This window comes from Gavia stellata, chromosome 30 (genome assembly GCF_030936135.1).
Source record: "Gavia stellata isolate bGavSte3 chromosome 30, bGavSte3.hap2, whole genome shotgun sequence".
In the NCBI taxonomy this organism is placed as follows: Eukaryota; Metazoa; Chordata; class Aves; order Gaviiformes; family Gaviidae; genus Gavia; species Gavia stellata.
The window spans coordinates 6,390,269-6,412,400 of record NC_082623.1 but is presented as its reverse complement, the minus strand read 5'-3'; the positions used below and the strand labels follow the sequence as shown (position 1 = coordinate 6,412,400).

The window sequence follows — 22,132 nt, the reverse complement described above, 5'->3', positions numbered from 1 at the left end:
AACCCCAATTACCTGGACGAACTCACGACGTCGTGGGCTGTCCGGGCATGGCAGAGGGCTGGGGTTACCAGACCAGGGCGTGGGGACCGTGAATTGTAAGAGTTAATCGTGCTCCAGGTGTCTTGCTCGCCCTGGGCAGGGCAGGGGAGCAGGGGTGGCTGCCAGAAAAGTGATGTACAGACCTCTGAAACATAGGAGCTATAGGCTCCTGGTGCAGGGAGGTGATCAAGCGTCGGATACTCGGGTGGAAATTCAGCCCGTTTCTCTGTGGGAACGCTAATGTTAAGGGTTGAGCTGCTTGCCTTTGAAAAAATTACTACAAATCCACTAAATACAGGATAATGTAATCAAACAAAGGTAACGAGCAAGGAATGAGGTCTGTGGTATGGCAGCAATGAACCCAGAGAAGACCCTTTCCTTCTATAGAGGCTTTGTCAACGGGGTGGAGTGGGAGCACTGAAAACACTCGGGTGTGCAGGCGGGGAGCAAAAGCATCTGTGCAGCAAGGCTGAACGAGGCTTCAGGTGGCGTTTTCCTGGTGTGCTGTGTGTTGTTACGCTGCCAGGCACCGCGCCGGAGCCCCGAGAGTCGCCGCAGTTAACCAGGGCTGTCCCTGACCTTGGTCACCCGTCTGCGGCTGTCAGGGAGGTGGCTGCAGTGTGCCTCCTCATTCCCCAGTTTGCCTGAGCTGTTCTTGTTGGGGTGAACGTCTCCCCTCCAAGGAAAAACATCCGACTTAGTTAATAATAATGGGGTACAAGGAATAATTACATCACTGACCAGAAATGCATGAGCAGCACAAGGATGTGCTAATTCCACCCCCCCAACCCCCCCCCCCCCGCCCAGCCAGTTTGAGTGGAAATAAAGCAAACTGGAGGATTCCTGGGTATGTGCACCGAGGAGTCTTGAGTGAGGGCCAGGCCTCCCTTGGCAAAGCCAATTGAGAGCGTGAAGATGTTCCCCGAGCTCACCCCTGCAGCTCTCGGAGCAGCAGCAGCCGCTGGCGTTAGTCGATCCCACTGGATCGAAGTTGAAGGTTGTGAGAGGCTGACTCACCGTCTGAGCCGAGCGATGGGATTCAAGTTGATTTGCTCTTGGTTATTGTGTCAACAAGTCATTGGTGATAAAAGGTCATAAAGCATTGTAATGTCTCGTATTGACAGACGCTGTCTGTGAGACGAGGGACAATTCAAACCTAATACGGCAGCACCAGCGCACCTTCCGTGTGACCGAGCGTGTTCTGTTTGAGAGAGGCACAAACCTTTCTCCCTGGTGTGTGGGTTTGAATTTGCCCCTTGTCTCGCAAACCCGTGTGTACGCAGCGTATGCTATTAGAAGCAGAGGGGACTGCTTGTAAAGTGCAGTGTAAAAGACTGCGGAAACAGGCTTTAGTAGGATTTCTTTCTTTCAGTGAGATGTCACTTTTTTTGCCTTTGCAAGGGAAATCGATACCTGGTTTTAATCTCAATTCTAAGTCTGGGATTAACCTGGACTTTGAGTCTTTGCAAACACACTACTGAAAGTTTAATTCTGATAGGATTTTTCACATGGATAACTAATACAGCAGTTTCAGAAGCACAAGAATAATTTTGACGGTTGCTTTCTGATCCTTTGCAGCTCCTGGGAAGCAGTCTGCTAATGTCCCCAGGTCCTTGACAAAGCACATTTTCAAACTGTTCTTTAAAGATGATTTGCAGTTGAATCTGAACATTTTCTTTGCTTAACAGATAAAATAAGTTGTGTTCAGATTAATTTTGTATGAGCACTTGCATCCGAATGGGATCTGCAGGTATTTGAACAAATAAAACCTGTTCCTAGACTAGTTCTTGGATAGGATTTTTTAATCACCTCTATCTCTGCTACTAGACACATTTTGCAACTCCTGCAGCAGTATTCAGAGCTTATGGCAAAGGTTTTATTTATCCTGTAACTGCTTTATTAATGGGAATATTTGTTATTTCTCGTGTCTGTTTCAAGACTTGCAAATGAATATAGGAGATACACCTTCTAAGCACCCGTGTAGCACGGGGCTACTTAACAACAGATTTTACCAGTTAACTGCAGTGTTGTTTTTTTAAAAAACCCTAAACATTAAGTCAACATCACTTGATTTTTAGCACGAGCGCAGGCAGACTTGCAGTTCATGTCCTTCTGGATAAACATCCTGGTTATTATAGGTCAGTGATGTTTGCAAATGGTTATACTGCATTCAGAGCATTCATGAAAAAGTCATGAAATGACTTGCAGAGGAATGTCTGTCTCTGATAAAACGGTCCCCTCCACTTCAGCCTGATGCTTCCACCTTTACGTCAGCCAGGGCAAAAGCCTCCGATTCAGCATATGTTAGTTTTTCTCCTCCTGGATGCAAGTCTGACACGACTGAAGAAGAACTAGCTCAGCTAGGCCCCTTCGGTACGGCGCACGTGGAGGCTTTTGAAATTCTGCTGCCTGTTCTTGCTGTGGCTTGCTCGTGGCTTTCTCTCCCGCGCAGTGTCTGCAGCTCAGTTTGACTGGGGCTCGCCCTCCGTGCGCTCAGTTAACGCAAATAACACGCCATCGCTCTTTACTGGAATATTTAGTAGTGACTTGTTGTTCTTGTAACAATTATGATCCTCGCTTCGTGACACGTTTGTAACTCCTTCTGCCAGAAGAGTCACCTCGCTCAATCTGCATTAGTGGTTTCAGTGTGCAGTAACATAACAAACAATAGCAGTAACACGGCTTAGGGTCCTTTTTCATGAAATTAATTTTTTCTTTTGAAGCATATGAGTCTTAACTAACCTTTGGCAGTTGGTCTACTATTATCCCCGTCTTTTGTAGACAATGGCGTTACACCCGCGAAGAGTTCGCTTGAAGCCGTGGCTGGTAGCCCAGGTAGATAGCGGTATGTATCCCGGCCTTATCTGGCTAAACCGAGAAGCGAAGCGGTTTCAGATCCCCTGGAAGCATGCAACTCGGCACAGCCCACAGCACGAGGAGGAGAACACCATCTTCAAGGTGAGGGCGAGGAGAGCTCGGATGTACCACGGCTCTTAAACAGAGACAAAGGGTTGAATTGTTGGCCCAGGAGCTGGATAGGCATCTCGGTAGCTGTTTCCAGGCACATTTTGTCCTATTTCTTTGACCTCAGAAAAGCCACTTTGTGCACCTGGATGCCAAGCTTGGCACTGCCTGAAACGTGTTGAGTTCTTTAACCCTTTCCGACGACCAAAGACCCGACAATCTCTAATTGCATGGACTCTGGAACACTGCTGCTATTTGCTTCATCTGCTCGGTTTAGGATGTGGTAGCTGGCTTGTTCTTTGCAGCAAACTATTAAATACTGTTACATAAATCTTAAGAGGTCCGCCACAAACTTCCAATACGCATCACTGCTGTCCTTAATGTTCTTACCCCAAGGGATTCATTACAACTCCTACACTCCTTTGAGGAATTTCTGACCTCCTCTGCCTCGGAGGGATCTTGGAGTGATAGTCTGATTTTGGGGTGGGAGAGGGAGAGGGCCAGCTGCATGTCTGTGGCTGCTCTTCCACTCTGTTTTCACCGAGTCCGTTCCTCCTACGCAGGGCATGGATCGCTGTCAAAAATGACTTTTGGTATTGAACCTGAGACACCTAGAAAAACTCAGTGCATAATCCTGTACAATTTATACTTTCTTAACTTGTATGAAGATGCATGTTTAGAATTGCTAATGGTTTTTGGAAATTCGATTTGCATCTTTTTTTTCTCCCCCTTCTTTTAATGGGAAGAGCTATTAAAGCAGGAATTTCCGTTGCTGTTATCAGAAGAGCTGTAGTTAAGGCTTCTGCAAGAGAAGGATTTTACAGTGAATGTTTTTGGAAGTTTGATTTCTGATAAAAGCTGCTCTGTTGAGAGGGCCGGACTGAGCACAGTGTACTTTGTCCCCAGGCATGGGCTGTGGAAACGGGAAAGTACCAGGAAGGAGTCGATGAGCCAGACCCTGCAAAGTGGAAAGCCCAGCTCCGATGTGCTCTTAACAAAAGCCGGGAATTTAATTTGATATATGATGGCACCAAGGAGGTGCCCATGAATCCTATTAAAATTTATGAAGTGTGCGATATCCCGCAGTCCCAGGGATCAATCATTAATCCAGGTGAGGGCCTTGCTGACACAGGGCTGGTTACTGAGCAGGCGTTCCTTTCCCTCCGTGGCTTTAACTCTCAAGCTGCCTTTGTGTGCAGCAGAAAGCAGCTGCCGTGTGTAAGCCCGGTTGTACTAAGAGGATTTTGAACCATAGTGTACCCGTACTAAAATTAATAAAGCTGTGCACAGTTGTGCATTTTCTGCTAAACAGTCCAGTGTTGGCGATAGTTCATCTGTTGCCTTAGCTTTCTAGAATTATATATTGAAGTAGAAATAGTGTGTTGTACAGATCAGATTTTTCCTTTTCTTAATTATATTCAGAAAATATACAAAGAACTTTCCAATATTGTGCAAAGCTAATATGAAGATCAGATATTTTTTCAAGAAGTACACTGCAGTGTTCCTCACTGATCGACTACCCACAAGGATGTGTTTGCTTGCAGGTTCCACTGGCTCAGCTCCATGGGATGAAAAGGATAATGATCTTGATGAGGAAGAAGAGGAAGAATTGAATCAGTCTCAGCATGTCCCTATTCAAGAGACATTTCCATTTCTTAATATCAATGGTTGGTGGCATAGACTAATGTATTAGTGAAAGTATTTGCTTGTAAATTGGTGCATGCTTGAAATAAAATCTTGGTTTACTGAAGAATTGTTTCCTTTTTGTAGATTCTCCAATGGCTCCAGCCAGCGCGGAAAACTGCAGCCCTGAAGCTGTGTGGCCAAAGAATGAACCTCTGGATGTGGAAATGCCCCCAACTGTGCTGCAGCATGACTTCTTCAGCAGCCCTGAGCTCTGGATCAGCTCTCTGCCAAGTATGTATATGGCTTTGTGGTGCTTCTGTCATTGTACTTTAAAAAAAGAAAGTGTTTTGACTTTTTTCCTGTGGCTGTTCACTTGTTAGCATGGAGATCTGTGTATAGTTTAAATATCCCTGTGACTGTAGCCTGGATTGCGTGGTGTGTCTGTACTGCCGATGCAGCACATGCAAAGGTCCGGGAAAGGCCACACTGACAGTTTCTCTCTCAGTGACAGACCTAGAAATCAAGTTTGAATATCGAGGAAAGGAGACTGGACCGACGACGACTGTAAGCAACCCGCAGGGATGCAGACTTTTCTACGGAGAGCTGGGTCCTATGCCAGACCAGGAAGAGCTCTTTGGGCCTATTAGTTTGGAGCAAGTAAAGTTTCCAGGAACAGAGCAAATCACCAACGAAAGGCAGAAGATCTTCACAAGTCGGCTGCTGGATGTTATGGACAGGGGACTGATCCTGGAGGTCAGTGGCCATGCCATCTACGCTGTCCGGCTCTGCCAGTGCAAGGTGTACTGGTCTGGTCCCTGTGCGCCTTCCTCCACCACACCAAATTTGATTGAGAGGCAAAAGAAAGTCAAACTCTTCTGTCTGGAAACGTTCCTAAGCGGTAGGTAGTTTCTGCTTCTGGAAAATAGCTTTGTATGCTGGTCTGGGCACTTGGTGGCACTGTTGGAAAAGGGTGGTCTGCACTGGGGCTCAGCCTGGATGCACCAGCGAGTTGGCTCTTGCCTGGAGCCTGGGTAGGGCCAACGCTTCCCTGACTTCCGTGGATCATGCAGCGGGTGCGCATCGGAATAGAGTGAATGCATGCTAATTTAATGCTCTGAAAAACATTGGTGGGCCTTGCTGTTAAGGGTGGCTCTTCTGGGTTCAAGAAATAAGCTGTAATTGTGTATATGTAAGAGGTGGTTCTGGCAAAGGACTGCGTGGAGGTAAGACCTGGGATGACATAATGAGGTGGCATGTGGTGAACGTTTCTAACTGAAAGAGGACAACCCCGCAGCATTCTGCTTTTCTTCCTAGAGCTGATTGCCCACCAGAAAGGGCAAATTGAGAAACAGCCACCATATGAGATCTACTTCTGTTTTGGAGAAGAATGGCCTGATGGAAAACCGAGGGAGAGGAAGCTGATTGTGGTTCAGGTAGGAGCTGAGGCTCTGAAGTGACACGTGCCAGCCTTGCTGGGCTGGTGCCTTGGCTCTGGGTCGATGCCCACAGATACCAGAGACCTGTTCTTCTCTGTTGTGGTTACTGACACCAGGGCTGGTGGGTTTTGTCATGGCGAATACAAATATTACGTGTGCCGAATAGCATCAGTGTGTGAGTGTGCTTTAGGTTATTGTGGAAACCATCCCCTGCATCCAGGGCAGGGTATTCCTGCAAAATAACAGGAATATACGACTGTTAGGCTAAAACAACTGGCTGCTTCTAAACAGGTCATTCCAGTTGTGGCCCGGATGATCTACGAAATGTTTTCCGGTGACTTCACGCGCTCCTTTGACAGCGGCAGCGTGCGGCTCCAGATCTCTACGCCCGACATCAAGGACAACATCGTGGCTCACCTGAAGCAGCTGTACCGCCTGCTGCAGAACCACCAGGAGGGGTGGCCGATGCCGGCCCCCGCCATGCACATGGCACAGCCCCTGCCGGCACAGTGACAGACGCTTCGCTTCGCCCCATGGTTTCTTACGTTGTATATACAGAAAAGTATTTCTTAAAGAGCGCCTTGCCTAAATCTGAATAAAATCTGTAAATCTGGTCATCTGATTCAATTTCAGCAGTCTGTGCTACTTTTGTTTCAGAAGTGTTTAAAAGAGAGGGGATTACATGAGTACCTCTAGCTCCTTTGCTGTTTTCAGCTGTTTGCTTATACAACCAATATGTATAAAACTGATTTTCAATTCTGTAATTTTTTTAATCCACTATTGATACATTGTATATAAATACTTGATCAGTAGCAGGGGAAAAAAATAATGTGTGCTCTATTAAAACCGCCTGGAGAATATCACCTTGCCTGGTTTTATTTCTCTTTAACTGGTCTGTAGCTGCAAGCGGGGAGGCTGACACTTCTTCCAGTGTGCTTTTTTATAGGTATGTATACATCTGTGGACGTTGTGCGTGTGTATATTTAAAATAAACAGCTCTGAAGCCACCCGAAGCTGGAAGCACGCTAATACCACAGCTCTGAAAGCTCTGTGCTGTGCTTCCCCGCCCCGCTGCTTCCCCGAGCTCTGCCTGAGGGTGATGGCAGCGACCTGCTGCTGAACGGCCTCTTCCTTGTCGACGGAGCGGCTGAGGCCCGGTCCCGCCCGGGGAAGGCTGCTCCCCACTAGGCCCGGTCCCGCCCGGGAAGGCCGCTCCGCCCGGCGGAGCGGCCTTCCCGGGCGGGACCGGGCCTAGGCCGGGGCGGAGCGGCTTTTCCGGGCGGGACCCAGCCGCTCCGCCCCGGGCCACCGCCCACGCTAGCGCCGAGGCCGACCCGGAAGCGGTGGGCCCGGCGGTGGCTTCCCCTCAGCGCAGCGCGGGCATGGGCCCGCCGGCCGGGGCGGAGGCGGAGGCCCCGGCGGGCAGCGCCCTGTCGGCGCCGCGGCTGGTGGCGGCGGCGCGGGAGGAGCTGGGGGCCGGGGCCGCGGCCGGGCGGCGGTGGCGGTTGCCGGCGGCCCGTGCCCTGCAGCTAGCCGGGGAGGTGCTGGCGGTGGCGGCGGGGCTGAAGCCGGCCCTGCTGTACGACTGCGGCGCGGCGGGTCCCGCCGAGCTGCGGCGGTACCTGGCCCGGCTGAGGGAGGCCGGGCTGGCCCCGCGCCGCCTCCACTTGCTGGGCGTGGAGGGCTCGGCCCTGCTGCTGCACCCGGGGCTCGCCCGGCGGAGGCTGACGGCTGTGCTGCGCGCCCGCCCCGCGCCCTTCATGGACGTCTCCGCGGGGCGGCAGTGCCCGGCTCTCTGCGGGCCAGCGGAGGCCGAGGCCATCAGGGGCCACCTCGCTGCCCTCCTTGCCCACCTGCGGGCCGCCGAGGCCACCGCCACCGGCCCCGTGTCCTCCAGCGAGGTTGTGCCCGCGGGCTGGAACCTCTGCACCGTCGTCGGGGTGCTGCTGGGCTACCCGGCGGCGTACGCCTTCTCCGTGGAGGAGGGTGCGGAGAACTGCCTGGCGCTGACGCCGCTGAGGGTGTTCACGGTCCAGGCCTCCTGCCCCAGGATAAGGGACAGTCTCAGGGTCCAGATCTACTCCTTCAGCATCCCGGAGAGCCTCTGCGCGGAGCTGAAGGAGGTGCTGGATGCCTGGTGCGATGAGCTGAAGGAGGCCTTCAGCGCGCAGAGTGACTTTGTAGATCTCTGCATTTTGTGCGAGGTGGTGTCTCTTCCAGCGGTTGCCTTGTAAAACACAAACTCGGACTTTTTGGCCTATTTCTGTCCTCCATCAGGGACTGAGGCGAGAGATCCGGTTCTGTATGTGAGGCCCACTGAGGCTCTCGAGAGGCCCGTGAGCAACAAAGGCTGAATTTTGACCATCTCGGGCCCCGGACCTTGTAGGCCAGTTGCAAATCAAACGTGTACTTCCCAGAAGACCGGTGTGTGGATGTGCGCACTCACAGCTGCTCTGCAGCCTCCATCCGGACTGCGGAGTGTGCCCTGTAAAGCCAGGGTGTATTTATTTGCTGCGAACAGCTGAGGATTAATAAATTTGAACACCACAGTATTTTGAATTTGTGAAGTTTATTGTAGGCTTCATAGCATATTTACTACTCATGTGAGGTAGTGTCACACACCACCTCGTAGCTGAGCCTGCGCTTGAACGAGGGGCAAGTGCTACCGTAAAACCTGCACAGTGCAGCTCCAAAAAGGGCTTAAAACCCTTGTCTCTGTTGAATTAATGTGGTGCTGGCAGTGAAAGGGAAGTGGACGTGGCTGTGGGGACGCTTGGCCACGAGACAGGCTCACAGAGCGGCGGGTCGAACTGGGCCCAGTGGGCGGGAGGTGGGAAAACTGCTCAGGACAGGCAGTGCACGGGGGGGAGGATGAGGGGAGTGTGCTAAAAAGCCTCCCTGAGCTGGGTTTCTTTGTCAGGTATCGCTAGAGATGGTCCACGGTCAAATACCTCCCATTTAGGGAGGCAATAAATAAAGGGAGAGAATTTTGTAGTCCTCTCAGCCACTGGGCATGCAAACCAGGGCGGCTGGGTCCCAAGGGCACGGGCGGCCCCGTCCCTCCCGCCCGGCGTGAGCCCCAGCAGTGGTGGTTGGAGTGGCTTTGTCCCTCAGTGCCGCAGGGACTGGGCAGCGCAACCTTCAACTGGAGCAGAGTAACCAAAGCAGCCAAGGGAAGGGGCGATCTCCCAGCGTTTATTGGAGCTGCGGGAGTTTGTCTGGAGCGAGACCAGCTCAGGATACGAACCAAACACACAAGTACAAAACAGCAGACGGTGCACTGAGGCGAGGGCGCGTTGCTGTTGGTGAAGCAGAAGTCGGTTCCTGCAGTGAAGTCGGTCATCAAGAAGGTCCTTCATGGTCTGTAACTTGCGAGGAAGGTGGCTATGGCCATTGCTATCACTGCCACCAGGAGAGGGATCCAGTGACCGCACCGTCTCTGCAAGAGAAGCAAGTGTTACTACGGAATTGGTGGGGAGAAGGAACTTTTCTCATCCCTAGCAAACCCGTCATTCATCTTTCTGCACTGCACAAATAAATTGGGGAATTTTTCCCAGACCGATCTGCAGCCTCGGTCCGAAAGCACTGGGAGTTGGGGTGAGGAACGCCTCCCACCTTTGCCTGCTTGCTCTGGAAGTGGTTGAGCTCGTCCCGGCACTGGCGCAGCCTGGTCAGGCAGGAGCGGTACTCCTCGCTCAGGGCCTCCAGCTCCGAGCGCAGCTCCGTGCACTGCAAGCAGAGCGAGGGGCCGTTAGCAGGAGGGATCCCCTCACTCTTGTACGCACCGAGAGTGGCAGGGCTCCCGCAGCGGCTGCAGCGCTTCACCCATGCACGTGCACTGCAGTGACGGGGAATTTTTACTTCTGCTACCTGTATGTCCATATGTACCTGTAGGGGACAGAACAGATCTCAGTGTTACTGGAAATGTGGTGATACAGGCAATGCCCGGTTGGTTACCATCCCATGACCTGCTTGGCTTTGCTGCCCTCTTTCACATCACATGGGAGAAAGAAGCAATAGCTATTTTTATGACCGCAGACACATACAGGTCAGGAAGAAGATACGGAGTGCAAACTCGTGGCAGGGTTTGCCTCTCATTCTGAAATTCAGTCTGCATTTCACTGACTGCAGAAGCAATAGCAGAGTCCTTTAAACCCCCTGAATGTGGGACACGGGACAAGCGCCTTGGTTGCACTGCGCAACCCCCAAACCCATGCAGCGCCTTACTCCCTGAACGGCCATGCGGCGTGAGACCCTGCTGCCTCCCCGGTGAGCGGTGCGTTAGCAGCAGCAGCTGTGGAAGGGGGCTGCCTGTGCCCGGGGGCTGCAAGAGCCACCGCGGGGGCAGCTCGGCCCCCCAGCTGCTCCCTTTTGCTGTGATTGTGCTTTACAAAACCCTTCCCCAGGTGATGCTGGGTGATGCCTGGTGCTGGAGGTGCACTCGCTGGTGTGGGTCAGTAGGATAAGCTTTTCTCCTGTGTGGCTCTAAGCTCTGCTGCAGTAAGTTATAAATCCTTTTTTTATAAATCCTTGCTCTCTGAGTACTGCTGTAAGAACTGTGGGGCTGTTGGTTGCTAGAGGGCACAGTTTGTGCTACCGGTCTTTGTCCTGAAACATCTTTTAGATGGGAAAGAGTGTGTAAGAGGTCAGAAAGCTCTGAAGTTTTTTGCAGCCCAGTTGCAAGGGCATTGCTTTTGTTAGCAGACACTTCCTGTTATTTGCAAGCCTTTTTCCCTTCTCTCATTCCTTTGTGCTCAGGGCTTCAGCTCGTTAAGTGTGGCTTTGGCTTTTTTTCTGTGAGACTGTTGAGTCTCCTGTCTGTGAGAGCAGAAATGGGTTTGTATGGAGAGGGCTCTGCTGCTACGGCCCCGGGTGCCAGGCTGCTGCTGCCCTGCCCTTGCACGCAGGTGCTGCGTCGGGGGTTTGGGTGGGGCTGGTATCAGGATAAAAAGTCAGCGGAGAGAATCCTTACAGGAGATACCAACCTCAGGTTACTTCCAGGAGCTTTGGCGCGTTGTGTTGTGCTGCTGCCGGAGCACTTGCACCAGCAGCTTGTTACCCAGCAGGGAACTCGGTCCCCGCTGCGATTCAGTGATTTCCTCACCTCGTTCTCCTTTGCTGTAAGCTGGGATGTCCTTTTCTGCATCTCATCCTTCAGACTTTCTTCTCCCTCCTCCTCCTCGGGGTGCTCTAACAGAGCGTTTGGGTTTTCCTTGGTAGGAGTGAGAGGTGGGGTCTGCGTGGTGAAAACCTGGTCTAGAAAACAGTCAGGCTTCTGATGAGAAACAGGTCCAGGCTTCCAGTTTGCCTTAGATCTTGTTTACTCAGGACAGTTTAAAGATAATATTTGCGTGCTATGCACACAGCAGAGGACACAGGAGCTGAGTTAGTTATCGCAGGCCTGCCTCTGCTGTAGCTACAAATCAATTGTCTTTAGAGGAATATTTCTAAGTAATTACCAGAAATGGAGGGAAGGGAGAGTTAAAATGCTTTTTACTACTCTTTTTCAAGTACAGCTGTAATTGCAATTGTAAACCGGAATGTATTTTGTTTGGGGAAAAAAAAATGGCATAACCACTGAAGTAGAATTTGCATTGAAAACCATTTATTTTTTAAAGTGTTTGCGATCATAAATACACTTTCATTTTAACATTAACTAGCAAAATATAATAACTCGCTTTGTGCAGCCTTAAAATAATCTTTTATTCTAAACCAATGTAGCCTTCTCCTAGAGTCAGGTCTAACGTTCCTGTGTCCAGTGAGAGGAGTGCTAGGTGGGAGTTAAAAAGTTTGCTGACCTTTCCTTTGCCCTGTCGCCTCCTGGGTCTTCTGTTCGTTGGTCTGGTTCTGTATCAGGTCTGGGAACGTAAAAAGCCGCTGTCATTGTCCACAGCGCTAACGCACGACTCTTACTTTGCACGTCTTTGTGTTACTTACTGTGCAAATGGCTGATTGTTGCCTCCAGCGTTACCTTCTGATTTTGTTCTTTTTGCAATTTATCTGAAATAATGATAGAAGAAAATCAAGGTTGATGTAAATCTCTGTGTATCTTTATGTAAGGATGGCAACGTTCCCTTTCTCCACACATGGGAAGTGGACTGGATGTTGTTGGCTACACTGAACTTTCTTCTCTGAAGGGATGTGATTTTTTTTTTTTTTGGCAGTTAATTGCCCCTTCAGTTCTGTCAGCTTTTTCTAGTGTGCCTCGCATTCTATTAATTTTATGGTTTATTTTAAAGCTGTTTGTGTGAGACTTGAACTGGTACTTTTAAGGCACGATTAGCCGGTGTTTTTATGCTGGTAATATCCACCACCACACAGCAGCACCTCAGACAGTAACGGGCGCTGCCTCGCTGCCCAAGCGGGCTTGCATTGCAGTGTTTGATGGGTCTGGCAAGGATGCAAAGGTCCTCATCAAAGCTGAGGACTCATCTTTGATTTTTATTTTTTTTCAGCTCTCCCATTCCATCCTTTCTTCTAGAATAGTCACTTGACTTCTCTGAAGGCCTTTAATCTATTGGAAACAATTTTAGGAGCCCTTTGGAAGCCAGGAGCTTTCTCGGCAAGCTGAGGCATGCCGCACGTTCAGAGAGAGCGAGCCTTTTGCGCGTGTGTGTGCTTGGCTTTAAGGACTGGGATTTTAAGAGTATTTTCCTTATAGCCTCTGGTCACCGGAGGACAGACCCCCCCATTCCCCTGCATGCGATACCTTTGATGGCGCTGATGTGCTCAGCCTTCAGGTCGTTGTCCTCCCGCAAGGCGTTGGCTCGCCGGTGCAGCGCGGCGTGCTCGCTCTGCAGGCTGCGCAGGGCCTGGAGGAGCTGCTCGTTCTGCGCGTCCGCTCGCTGGGGGCGAGAAGAGCCCTGGCATCAGCCCAGCCCCGGCACCGCGCCTCGGGGAGCACGCGGCATCGGCCGGCTTTCTGGCAACGAAAGGCAGCCCCCACGCAACTAGGTTGCACGTGTGACCACTGTGCTTCATCAGAGGTGATTTATTATAGAGTGATCTCAAGCTGGGGGCTTCCTTGCTTGCAAATCGGAAAGCGTGGGCTCCCATGGATGCTGTTCCTGCAGTGAACTAACGTACCTGCAGTTTGCTTTGCAAAACGTGGAAGCTGTTCTCAAGCTCAGTGTGCGCCGTGGTCGTCTTGGTCAGTTCGGCTTTGAGCGTGGCGTAGTGCTCTTTCCAGAAGGCAAGGTCCTCCCTCGTCGCTGCCAGGCTTCTCTGGGGGGGAGACAAGGACCCACGGGTGGGCTGGGACCCACTGCCCAGCAGGACCAAGCCGGGCAGCCCTGAACAACATCCGTGGGTGCTGACACCAGTGGGCCTGTGCGTGGGGCTGGGGCAGCGCTGCCGCCTCCTGCACCAGGGTTATAATAACCTGCGTGGGTCTGATGCCATCTCATGGACACAGTGAACACAGGCAGGGGGTTTGCTCTGGAACCCGAGTTCCTGTGCTGCTGGGATGGATTAGAAGCCTGGTAGTATTTGGGATAAGATTTACTTGGTTTTCTGAAAATACCAGTTATCCTGTGGGTCAAAGCAAATTGCTACCTCTTCTATAGGAAAATGGATTTTTCCCCAAGAGTGACTTCAGAAAAAGCATCTCTGGAGACCTCATGCCCTGGATGTCTCAGTGTATGGCTTGTCGCTCCCTGCGTGCTTGCAGAACCAGGAATGGGACGAAGGGATGGTGGAGGAGAAGGGATTGCACTTAAAACTGCCAAACAGCAGTATGTTTCCCCAGCTGCCTGCTGTTTTTAATAACCTGATGTTTGGCTCACAAAATGAGCACAGGTTGCCACTAAGCTGCTTTGGAATTTGCTCAGTAGCTAAAAAATGGTATTTTTGCATCTTTGTTACTAATGGTAAGCTAGTCATCGCCTTTCCCTGAAACGTGGGGGCTCTTTGTCGCAGTTGGATGAGATCAAAGCAAAGCCAGGTGTAAAACATGGTGCTTACCTGAGAGTTCTGCAGCTGCTGCTCTGTTTGGAGTTTATCTTCCAGCATCTTCTGAAGAGCCTCTTTTGCCTTCTGCTCGTAGGTCTGCTTCTGGTCCTCCATCTCTATCAGGATCTTCTTCACACACTCCTTTGAGTAACTCTTTAAAGGAAGAATCGAAGTGCCTGAAGGGTCTTATCTGGCATATTCCTAATCTTGCTAAACCTGAATATTAGCAAATCTAGAGTGTGTAAATGCTACTGCTAATTTGCTGTGAAGCACTGCTTCAGCAAAGAGGGAAAATAATTTTCAGATCCATATCTAATTAGATTGCTGTAGAAACTGAGACCCAACCTAATTACATGGTTCGGTATTTTGTTTCCATGCCTTTCTTCACCCATGTTTCTCAGCAGTCGGACGTTACCTGGGTGCAGGCCTGCAGCTGATTTTCAAGTGCCCTTAGTTTACACTTCAGTTTATCTTCGTTCAGCTGACCCTGGGGAAAAAACAATTGAACTGATGTGTGGAATTATGAACTAGACAGTATGTCCCCAATGTTTTGTTGGCTTATGTTTTGACTCACTTTCTCCCTTTTTTTCATCTATAATATTGTGGCTGAATTTGGTCAAAGTCTTTTTCAATGCTCGGAGTTCAAATAAGCCCTTCATAGTCCCAAAATAAATGGGATATGGGTGAAGTAAGTCTTTTACACATTGAAAAATTCTGTGGCAGTTCCACAGGTTGTAGGGTGCGGGTACTTGCAGTGAGATGAGAAGTTTAGAGCGAGGAGATGTCAGGTTAGTCTGGACGGGTCTGGCAGAAGCGTGGCTGCTGCCTGTCCCTGTGCACAGCCCTCTTCCCGGCTGATGGTTCCTCCCTGCAATGCTCCTCACCTAAAGCTGCGGCTGGTGCTAAGGTCGTCTTGCTGGTTCCCTTAGGAAATAGGTTGGGACTGCGTTGCAACATCTAGCAGTTGGGCAGGGGGATAGAGGGCAACAGTGGTGATTCATTTTCCTTATTATAATCTCCTCTCAGTGTTAGTCAGGCTTCTTAGGTTTTGTGAAACCAGACTGTATGCAAATTCAGATAAGATTTCTAGCAAAGAGTTCACGTAGGCTGTTTTTCCACTACTGATACTGAGAATGCCTGTATCCTCTCTGCTTACTGCTGTTTGAAGTCAAGCCTCTGAAAAAGCAACTCCTTGATGTTACAGGAATAGCTGTTAGACCCAAGCAAAACCAGATTCTCTGGTGTCTTAGCACTGTTTAAATTTGCACAAAAGTAAGTTTACAGTCCCAAAGAATAAATCTTCCCAATTCAATTGTTGGTACAGAATACTAAAGGCTCTAACCTCTTAGAAAGTAGGTGAAATTTTGAAAAGCATTTTTATATGTGAAATATTATGCCTAGTTTTCCTCTGTGGTTTATTTTACTTTGCTGTCTGCAAAGGTTCACATTGGAGGGTGGTGGTGTTATGGCCGTTGTGCACAGATGTAAATGGCTGCGCAGAGTACAAGGCAACAGAGCAGCGGGCCCTTCTGCGCTTGAGCAGAAATGTGCTGGCAAACTCCTTTCATGGAGATGCAGCTTATAAAGTGGCAAAAGAACATACAGTGTAAAGATTTGCCTAAATAGAATATGCTGTCTGTTAGGGCTGTTACCGGAACAGCATGGCAGTGACGGGTGAGTATGCGCACGTAGGTGGGAGGGCGTAAGAAATTATGCTGACCGGAAAAGTGATGAGAGCAAATCTTGGTCAAGCCCTTGTGTTGAAGATTGTCTACATGAAAGGGGCTGCTTTAATAAAAAAAAAGCAAAAAAACCCTAAAATCACCCTCCAAAACAAACACCACTACCCCCCCAAACCAAAACTACAAAACCCCAAAACTACAGCCACCATGATCAGATGGTGGTGGCTTCTCCTCTCTTCTGCGGTGTCTCTGGTGACACTTTGACCACCACCCCGGGGATCCTTGCAGTGCGCCTGGCTAGAGAGCCCAGAGGCACCTACTGAAAGCCAGGCAGAGGAAAGGATTAGGGCTAACGTGTTCAAAATACACCCACTCTTGCAAATACTGGATTTGAATCCTCTGTAGCCCTCGTCTTCAGAGAGTCTGAGGTTACCTGAACAGGCAGCTCCAAGAGCTTTTTCAGACTCTCTTCTGCATTTCTCTATGGCTGTCACTTAAGTGCTGTATAAGTGTGTTAACCTGTTTGTGGCTGACAGCTGTAGTGTTTTGGTTGTCCTGTGGTCGGTGAATTCTCTGATAAGCCTTCCCTTTGTCATTTTAAATAGCTGGTTTAAAGCAATAATAATAAATGCTGTTTCTGGAAGGCTTCCACTTTGCCCAAACACGATGCTTGCGCTAGAAAAAAGGGTCCCTATAGTAGTAGTAATGCACTGGATATGGCAAAGAGCTCAAACTCTGCAGAGCTGCAAGGTACTTCCAGAAGTCAGGCTCAACTTCAGAGGTCGGGAAGGGAAGAAAATATATTAAAGTAGCAATTTTCTTCTTTAAGAAGAGAACAGCTTAAAACAAATTACTCTTAATAATCATAACTGAGATGCACTTAGCTTCCCTCATCTGGCAGCATTTTTGAATCAACTAAGCAAGTTTTACAGCAGATGGGGGATTTAAGGTCCAGACTGGTGGTAGGAAGGTCTCTCTAAGCTAGAAGTAAAATTGTGGGAGGAAGGGACCAAAGGCTTTATCCCTTCTGTGTAACTACACCCCATCCTCCTGCAGAGCATTTGCTTGCTCCATCAAACCAGAAGCACCTATGAACACGAGCAGCATCTCAAAAATGACTCTGTGGCCATTTCACGAGTCACTGCCAGATCATTCAAGTGTATGCAATCACTTCACTTTGAAGCCCCAAATACTGGAAAGGATTAAAAAGCCTCTGCAACAAGCATTTGGCATCTCACCTGGGCCTGGAAATGGGCAACCGACCATCGGTTTCCGTGGCACAGCATTATTGTGTAGGGCCTGTCTGTCCTCCCTTTGCCAGCAGCTCCCGCAGAAGCCCCTTGCCCCCCGCCTGCCTCCCTCCGCGCGGCTCCCGGGGCATCCCCTCCAAGCAGGCAGCATCTGCCCCGTTGGCTCCAGTGCCAGCGGCGAGTTAATTTTTAGCCCGATGAAAGGCTGAATGTGAGAGGCAGCAGCAAAGGCTCTTCTGGAGCACAGCTAGCAAGAAGCAAAGTGCACCCACCTGGTTCTAACCTGAGGGTTCATGGCTACTTCCTGCAGAGTGTGTCAGGGTGTTTTTTCCTGCTCATATTATATTTGAAGAAGCAAGCGAAGGCGGAAGTTTCTAACCGCAGTACATCTAACACAAGTTTTTTACTCCATCTCACCCAATCACTTGCTTTTCTGCCCCAACAGAACTTTCAAACTGCTTTTTTTAATGGCACAATGAACTGTAAATTAATATTTGATTTAATAATCCTATATAAAATGCTTCATATGTTACATAAAATGCATCATCTTACTTTTACCTTACTTTTACCTCCTGATAGCAAAAAAAAAAGGGGCCCTGGTTCAGTACTGCCCGGAGGATTTTGTCTGAGCTGTGGGGAAATAGTTTGATGCAGGGCCACGATTCAGCAGAGCACCTAAGGCTAAGTGTGCAAGAGCCTTGTGGTATTGGGTCCTCTGACCTGTGTTTGGGGCCCAGAACACGTCCCCAAAATGAACCGGGACAGAGGATGTCCCCGCGGGACCTAGCGAGGAACAGAGCGGGTGGCCGGGAGCTCGGCAGGAAGGCTGCGTGCGCCGGGTGGGGTTTGTTAGCCCTTGTGTTCCCGGATTAATAAACAGTTTGTCTCTCCCCCATCCAGCGCGGTGGTTGCCAGCACGGGGATGCACCAGTTTGGTGCATCTAAAATTTTTATGTTGGAAAAAAAAGGGTTCAAAACATTTGAAACTTGTTTTGACTAGGAAAGAAAATCTGGAAGATAGTTGTCTGGGCTCATTCCATTTTCTTAAAAAGCAAACGGAAGTGTGTAAGTGTGTGTGTGGGGAAAAGTGGGAAGGGCAAGTATAAAAAAAAAACAACCCAAAACCTTACAGAAGTAAAAGGGTTTTACACTTCCTGTTGATCTGAAAGCAAAGTACATTTTGTAATAGTCTTTTGGGGGACAAAAGGAAAAACTTCAAGAAAAGTGAGTTTGTGTTCAACCCTCCCTAAAAAGCAAAGTGACAGCAAGGAAAGAGGCAGGACAAGCGGCTGCTTGCTGGTGACTGATTCTGCACAGCGTCTCGCCTGCTAGGTGACAGCGCTGCATTTTAAACCTGTAACATCTCCCAGCCTGTAAAGCACCGAAGCCAGGCAGAGCTGGAGCTTGGCTCCTAGGAAGAAAGGGAGACCCGTGGGGTGCTCTTGCTTCTGCACACACGCCTGGTCCCACCCGGACAAAACCTCCCCCCGGCCCCAGCGGGAATCGCCTCGTGCAGCTCTCTGGTACCTGCCAGGATTTTTCTGACGCTTGCAGCAGCGTGGAGAAAAGCTCCTGCAAAATCACCATCTTCTGCTTGAGCAGCAGCTCGCGGTGCAGGGCCTCCTGCGGGGAAGGGGAGAGTGGGTCAGTGGGGACCCCCGAACGTGGTGGGGACCCCCAGAGCAGGCAGGGACAGCCCAGCTCCCCCCTCCAGCTCAGGGTCAGGGCTTCCTCTGCTTGGGGGGTTTCAGACAGGTCTTTGGGATCAGTGGCTTGTCTGTAGGCTTTCCTGGCCATGTTAAAGTTGGCTATGTGACACCTCTTTATTAAATAATAATTATAATTATTAAGTGTCACTGTACTGACTGAAGACCGGCTTTCCCGGTGGGTACGTAGTGTTTGGTACCTACCTTCAGGTAGTTGGACAGCTGCACCATTTCCTGAAAGGGAAAGGGCAAATGTTTATAAACTGAAACAATCCTATTGTTTGTTAAACATTTTATGAACTGGCTACAAAATCCAAATATTTTGGAATAAACCTGGAGTTAACAACCTGAGTCCGGGTGGAGGAGGAGAGCCTGCTGGGCTTTGTTTGTTTGCTTTTCCCAGGGAAGCAAAAACATTTTCTGCAGCAACTTACAGCATTGGAGTTATGGCACCTTTGCCATGTAGTGTAGCAAACCAAGGCGGTTACTGAATGAGAGCAGTAGCTGTCTGTGGGACAGAAGTGCCTTTCTCTCCTAGAGTAGCAGAGTCACCATTTTTGAAACTATAGAAATTTAGCCCCAGTCAATGTCCCGGTCAGAAATTCTAAAAACTAATTTATTTTGCAGGAGTTCGAAGCTAGTTATTATCTGTGTTTTGCTTACCTTATTTAAGACTGCTATTCCACAACTAAAATAAAAAAGAAAGGGTGTTACTGAGGTGAGGGCGATGCGGGGCTCTGCAGCAGTCCCTGGCTCTGGACACCAGCAGCGTGTGGGTATTTGTACAGAAAAAGCTCGTGCTGAGATGAAACGTGTCGGGGCTCGGGCGACGGAGGCCGCTGTCCTGCGGGCATCCGAATTCCCAGCCCGGGGAGGGAGGGGAGGACCGGCTTACTCTGTCTGCTGGCTCGAGTCTTTCACTCCTGCACTTGGATTTGGAAGGGTCTGGGTTCCTGTGAAAGCAAAGCAAAAGGATGTGACTGATCCCCCCCATCCCAGGGGCTGTGGAGTCCTTCTGCCTGAGTGTCTGTCTCAGCTGTCCCAGAGGTGGCATTGCTTCTAGGATGGAGAGTGGCTGTTTAAACAGTGTCCAGTAACACAACTCAGTAAGGGCAAGGGGCAAAGAAGAGTCCTGCTCAGATGAAAAGAGAATTGGAAGTTAACTAATCCTGCAGGCTGGAGTCAGCCCCCAGATAATCTGGGGCGCTTACAGGGAAGCCGCAGGGCAGAGCATCTGCTCGGCAGCACTGGTTGTTAAGCCGCAGCCTGGGCTGGTTTATCCCTCCACAGGAAAAATACTCTGAACACCTGCGGTCTGCAGGGAAAACTCTGACTGGGATGGTAAAACTTAGTGCAGCGGTGGGGCTGCTGGCGAGGGAGCTTGGGTTAGAGGGGAGCTACCAGCTCGCATCCCAAACCGCTTGACAGAGACTTAGAGGTGGGAGGGAAATGCCGTGGCTGCTGTTGTGCTGGGAAACCCGAGCATCCCTCACCTACCTTGGGTGTTCTTGGAGGCACCTTGCCTGGGGATGGTTCCTTCCGAGATGCCGAGGGAGACACTGAGGCTCAGCGGGGAGTGTGTGGACGGGAACGTGGGACAGCTCCATGGGTGCTGGAATGAGAGGGCAGCTCAAATCAGCATCTCTCCAAAAGGGCTGTGAAGAATGGAGGAGAAGGGGCTGTGGACAGGTCAGGCTTTGTCCCTGCAGTGACTGGGTGAAGAGCATCAGGGAGATGCCAAGAAACTATGGCAAATCCACAAGAATCTGCTGCTTTGGCTGCAGCAGCTCCAGAGCTCGGTGGGGAAGTGGGGGAAAACCTGCTGGCTTCTGGTGGGACACCAGAACAGGACAAGGAACCCCAAAGTGTCTTGAGATTTTTTTTTTTTTTTTTAAAGATGAGGACTTTTGGTGGCAGGGAACTGGGTCCTGGCTCAGGTCTCTGCTACCATTTGGCTGCCTTGGAGCAGAGGTGCCTGCTCTGCACTGGCTTCCCCCCGGGGCTGGGGGAGCGGGGTGCTCACCGATCGCCCTTCTGCCCCCCGCAGCCTCCCACCCCTTTTTACCTCTGCAAAAGCAGGCAGGGGAAAGCAGTGTGCATGGGCCGTGTATGTGAAAATGCTTGTTCCAGATTCCTGCTGTCTAGCAGGTGATTAAAGCCAGTGAACCAAACGGCAGCAGGAGGTGGGTAATTGCTCTGCACACTCTGGGCTGCAAAGGGAGCTTGAAGGCGTGCCTGTGTTTGTAAGTCACCTCGCGTTCGATTGTCTCTACTCACACAGGTTTCTGAAGCCCCTGGGATGAGCTCACAATGTACCAGGGGAATTGTTCATTTTGCATGGGATATAAGTTTAGAAGGAAATATGTTTGGCTCTCAGATTGGGGTGTTTTGTGTTGCATCTTCCTATAGATGTTATTCAAGGCAGTGACTCCTCTGGGTTACTGTTAGCAGTGCAGCACAGCACAGCAGGTAATGAGTACTGGGAAGTCTCCTAATTCCTGCACCCTTCCTGTTAAGAGCGAAGGTAATGGAGGGAGGCCAGGTGTTTAGAGCTCAGTTTTCAAGGGTAAAAATAATTTGTATAAGTGCAAAACTGTAATCTGACAGCTAGGATGTGGGGTTGTACTTGGAGGAATGACAGAAGATGTCTGTCTGGTTCAAGGTTAGCAAAGTTCAGCATTTGGAAAATGGGAGAGGAGCATGCCGGGAGGGAGGTGGCGGCATTTATCCGTGCCTGACTCTGTAGTTCGTCAGGAAACGCATGATTTTGTTGGTGCGTTCTCACTTTTTGGTTGTACTTTGATTTGGATCCCGACGCTGTTGCGATCGGTGGACAGGCTGCCAATGCTTTAGTGGGCACTAGCTGGAGCGGGCAGAGCACTGAGCTGTGCTCCGGGGGCTGGCGTTACCTGGAGCAGGACGGGTGGTCTCGGCTCCACCCATGAGGAGGGGTCCAGGGGGACACATGGTTCGGGCTCCTGTCCCGGCGGCATCCTTCCAGCATCGCTCGCCAGGTTTCTCCTCCTTAGGAACTCCCTTTGCCGGGGGCTCTGCGACGGCTCCTCGGTTCCCCTCCTGGGGCGGCGGCAGGTCGTCAGGTTGTTTCGGTGCCGCAGGTTCTCCCGCGTCTCATGGCGCCGCTCACACTTCTCGTCGTAACTCTCACGCCTGTGCCGTGGCCGTGCCTTCTCGGGCTGGCTGATCATGCTGGGCACAGCTCTGCCAGTCCGTGACCACGTGGTCCGCTCTGGGGTCCGCTGTCCTGATGAAACCAAAGGAAAAGACATGATTTGGGTGAAACTAATTCTTTCTGAGATTAAATGCATGGGAGGTATTGGAGGATGATTCTGGAGTCCTCATCCAACAGATGCAAGCGGTGTTCCTGGAGAAATCTGTTGTCCATGAACTTGTATGTGTTGGCTATGTAAAACACACTGCGTTGTTCTTGCTCCTCCTTCACTCGTCCTCCCAAAACCTTC

At 50.3% G+C, this 22,132-nt stretch overlaps 3 protein-coding genes across 3 annotated transcripts; 2 read left to right on the top strand and 1 right to left on the bottom strand.

The window, feature by feature from the left end:
- The first annotated feature begins 2,823 nt into the window (after positions 1–2,823).
- On the top strand, positions 2,824–6,578 carry IRF6 (interferon regulatory factor 6). Its single transcript, XM_009810724.2, has 7 exons — positions 2,824–2,997; positions 3,910–4,114; positions 4,548–4,670; positions 4,774–4,920; positions 5,135–5,527; positions 5,944–6,062; positions 6,357–6,578. The coding sequence occupies exons 1-7, from the start codon at positions 2,824–2,826 to the stop codon at positions 6,576–6,578; spliced, it is 1,383 nt and encodes a 460-aa protein (XP_009809026.1).
- An 869-nt stretch (positions 6,579–7,447) lies between these two features.
- On the top strand, positions 7,448–8,596 carry C30H1orf74 (chromosome 30 C1orf74 homolog). Its single transcript, XM_009807460.2, has one exon. The coding sequence runs from the start codon at positions 7,448–7,450 to the stop codon at positions 8,297–8,299; it is 852 nt and encodes a 283-aa protein (XP_009805762.2). The 3' UTR covers positions 8,300–8,596.
- Positions 8,597–9,287: 691 nt separating this feature from the next.
- Positions 9,288–21,901, bottom strand: TRAF3IP3 (TRAF3 interacting protein 3). Its single transcript, XM_059831243.1, has 15 exons — positions 21,563–21,901; positions 20,151–20,265; positions 19,549–19,606; positions 19,317–19,341; positions 18,858–18,887; positions 18,475–18,570; positions 14,431–14,502; positions 14,028–14,168; positions 13,152–13,289; positions 12,775–12,910; positions 12,003–12,065; positions 11,864–11,923; positions 11,170–11,321; positions 9,681–9,953; positions 9,288–9,504 (listed from the first exon to the last, which is right to left on the bottom strand). Exons 1-15 carry the CDS (start codon positions 21,857–21,859, stop codon positions 9,421–9,423), a joined length of 1,740 nt encoding a protein of 579 aa, XP_059687226.1. The 5' UTR covers positions 21,860–21,901; the 3' UTR covers positions 9,288–9,420.
- Between the last annotated feature and the right edge of the window lie 231 nt (positions 21,902–22,132).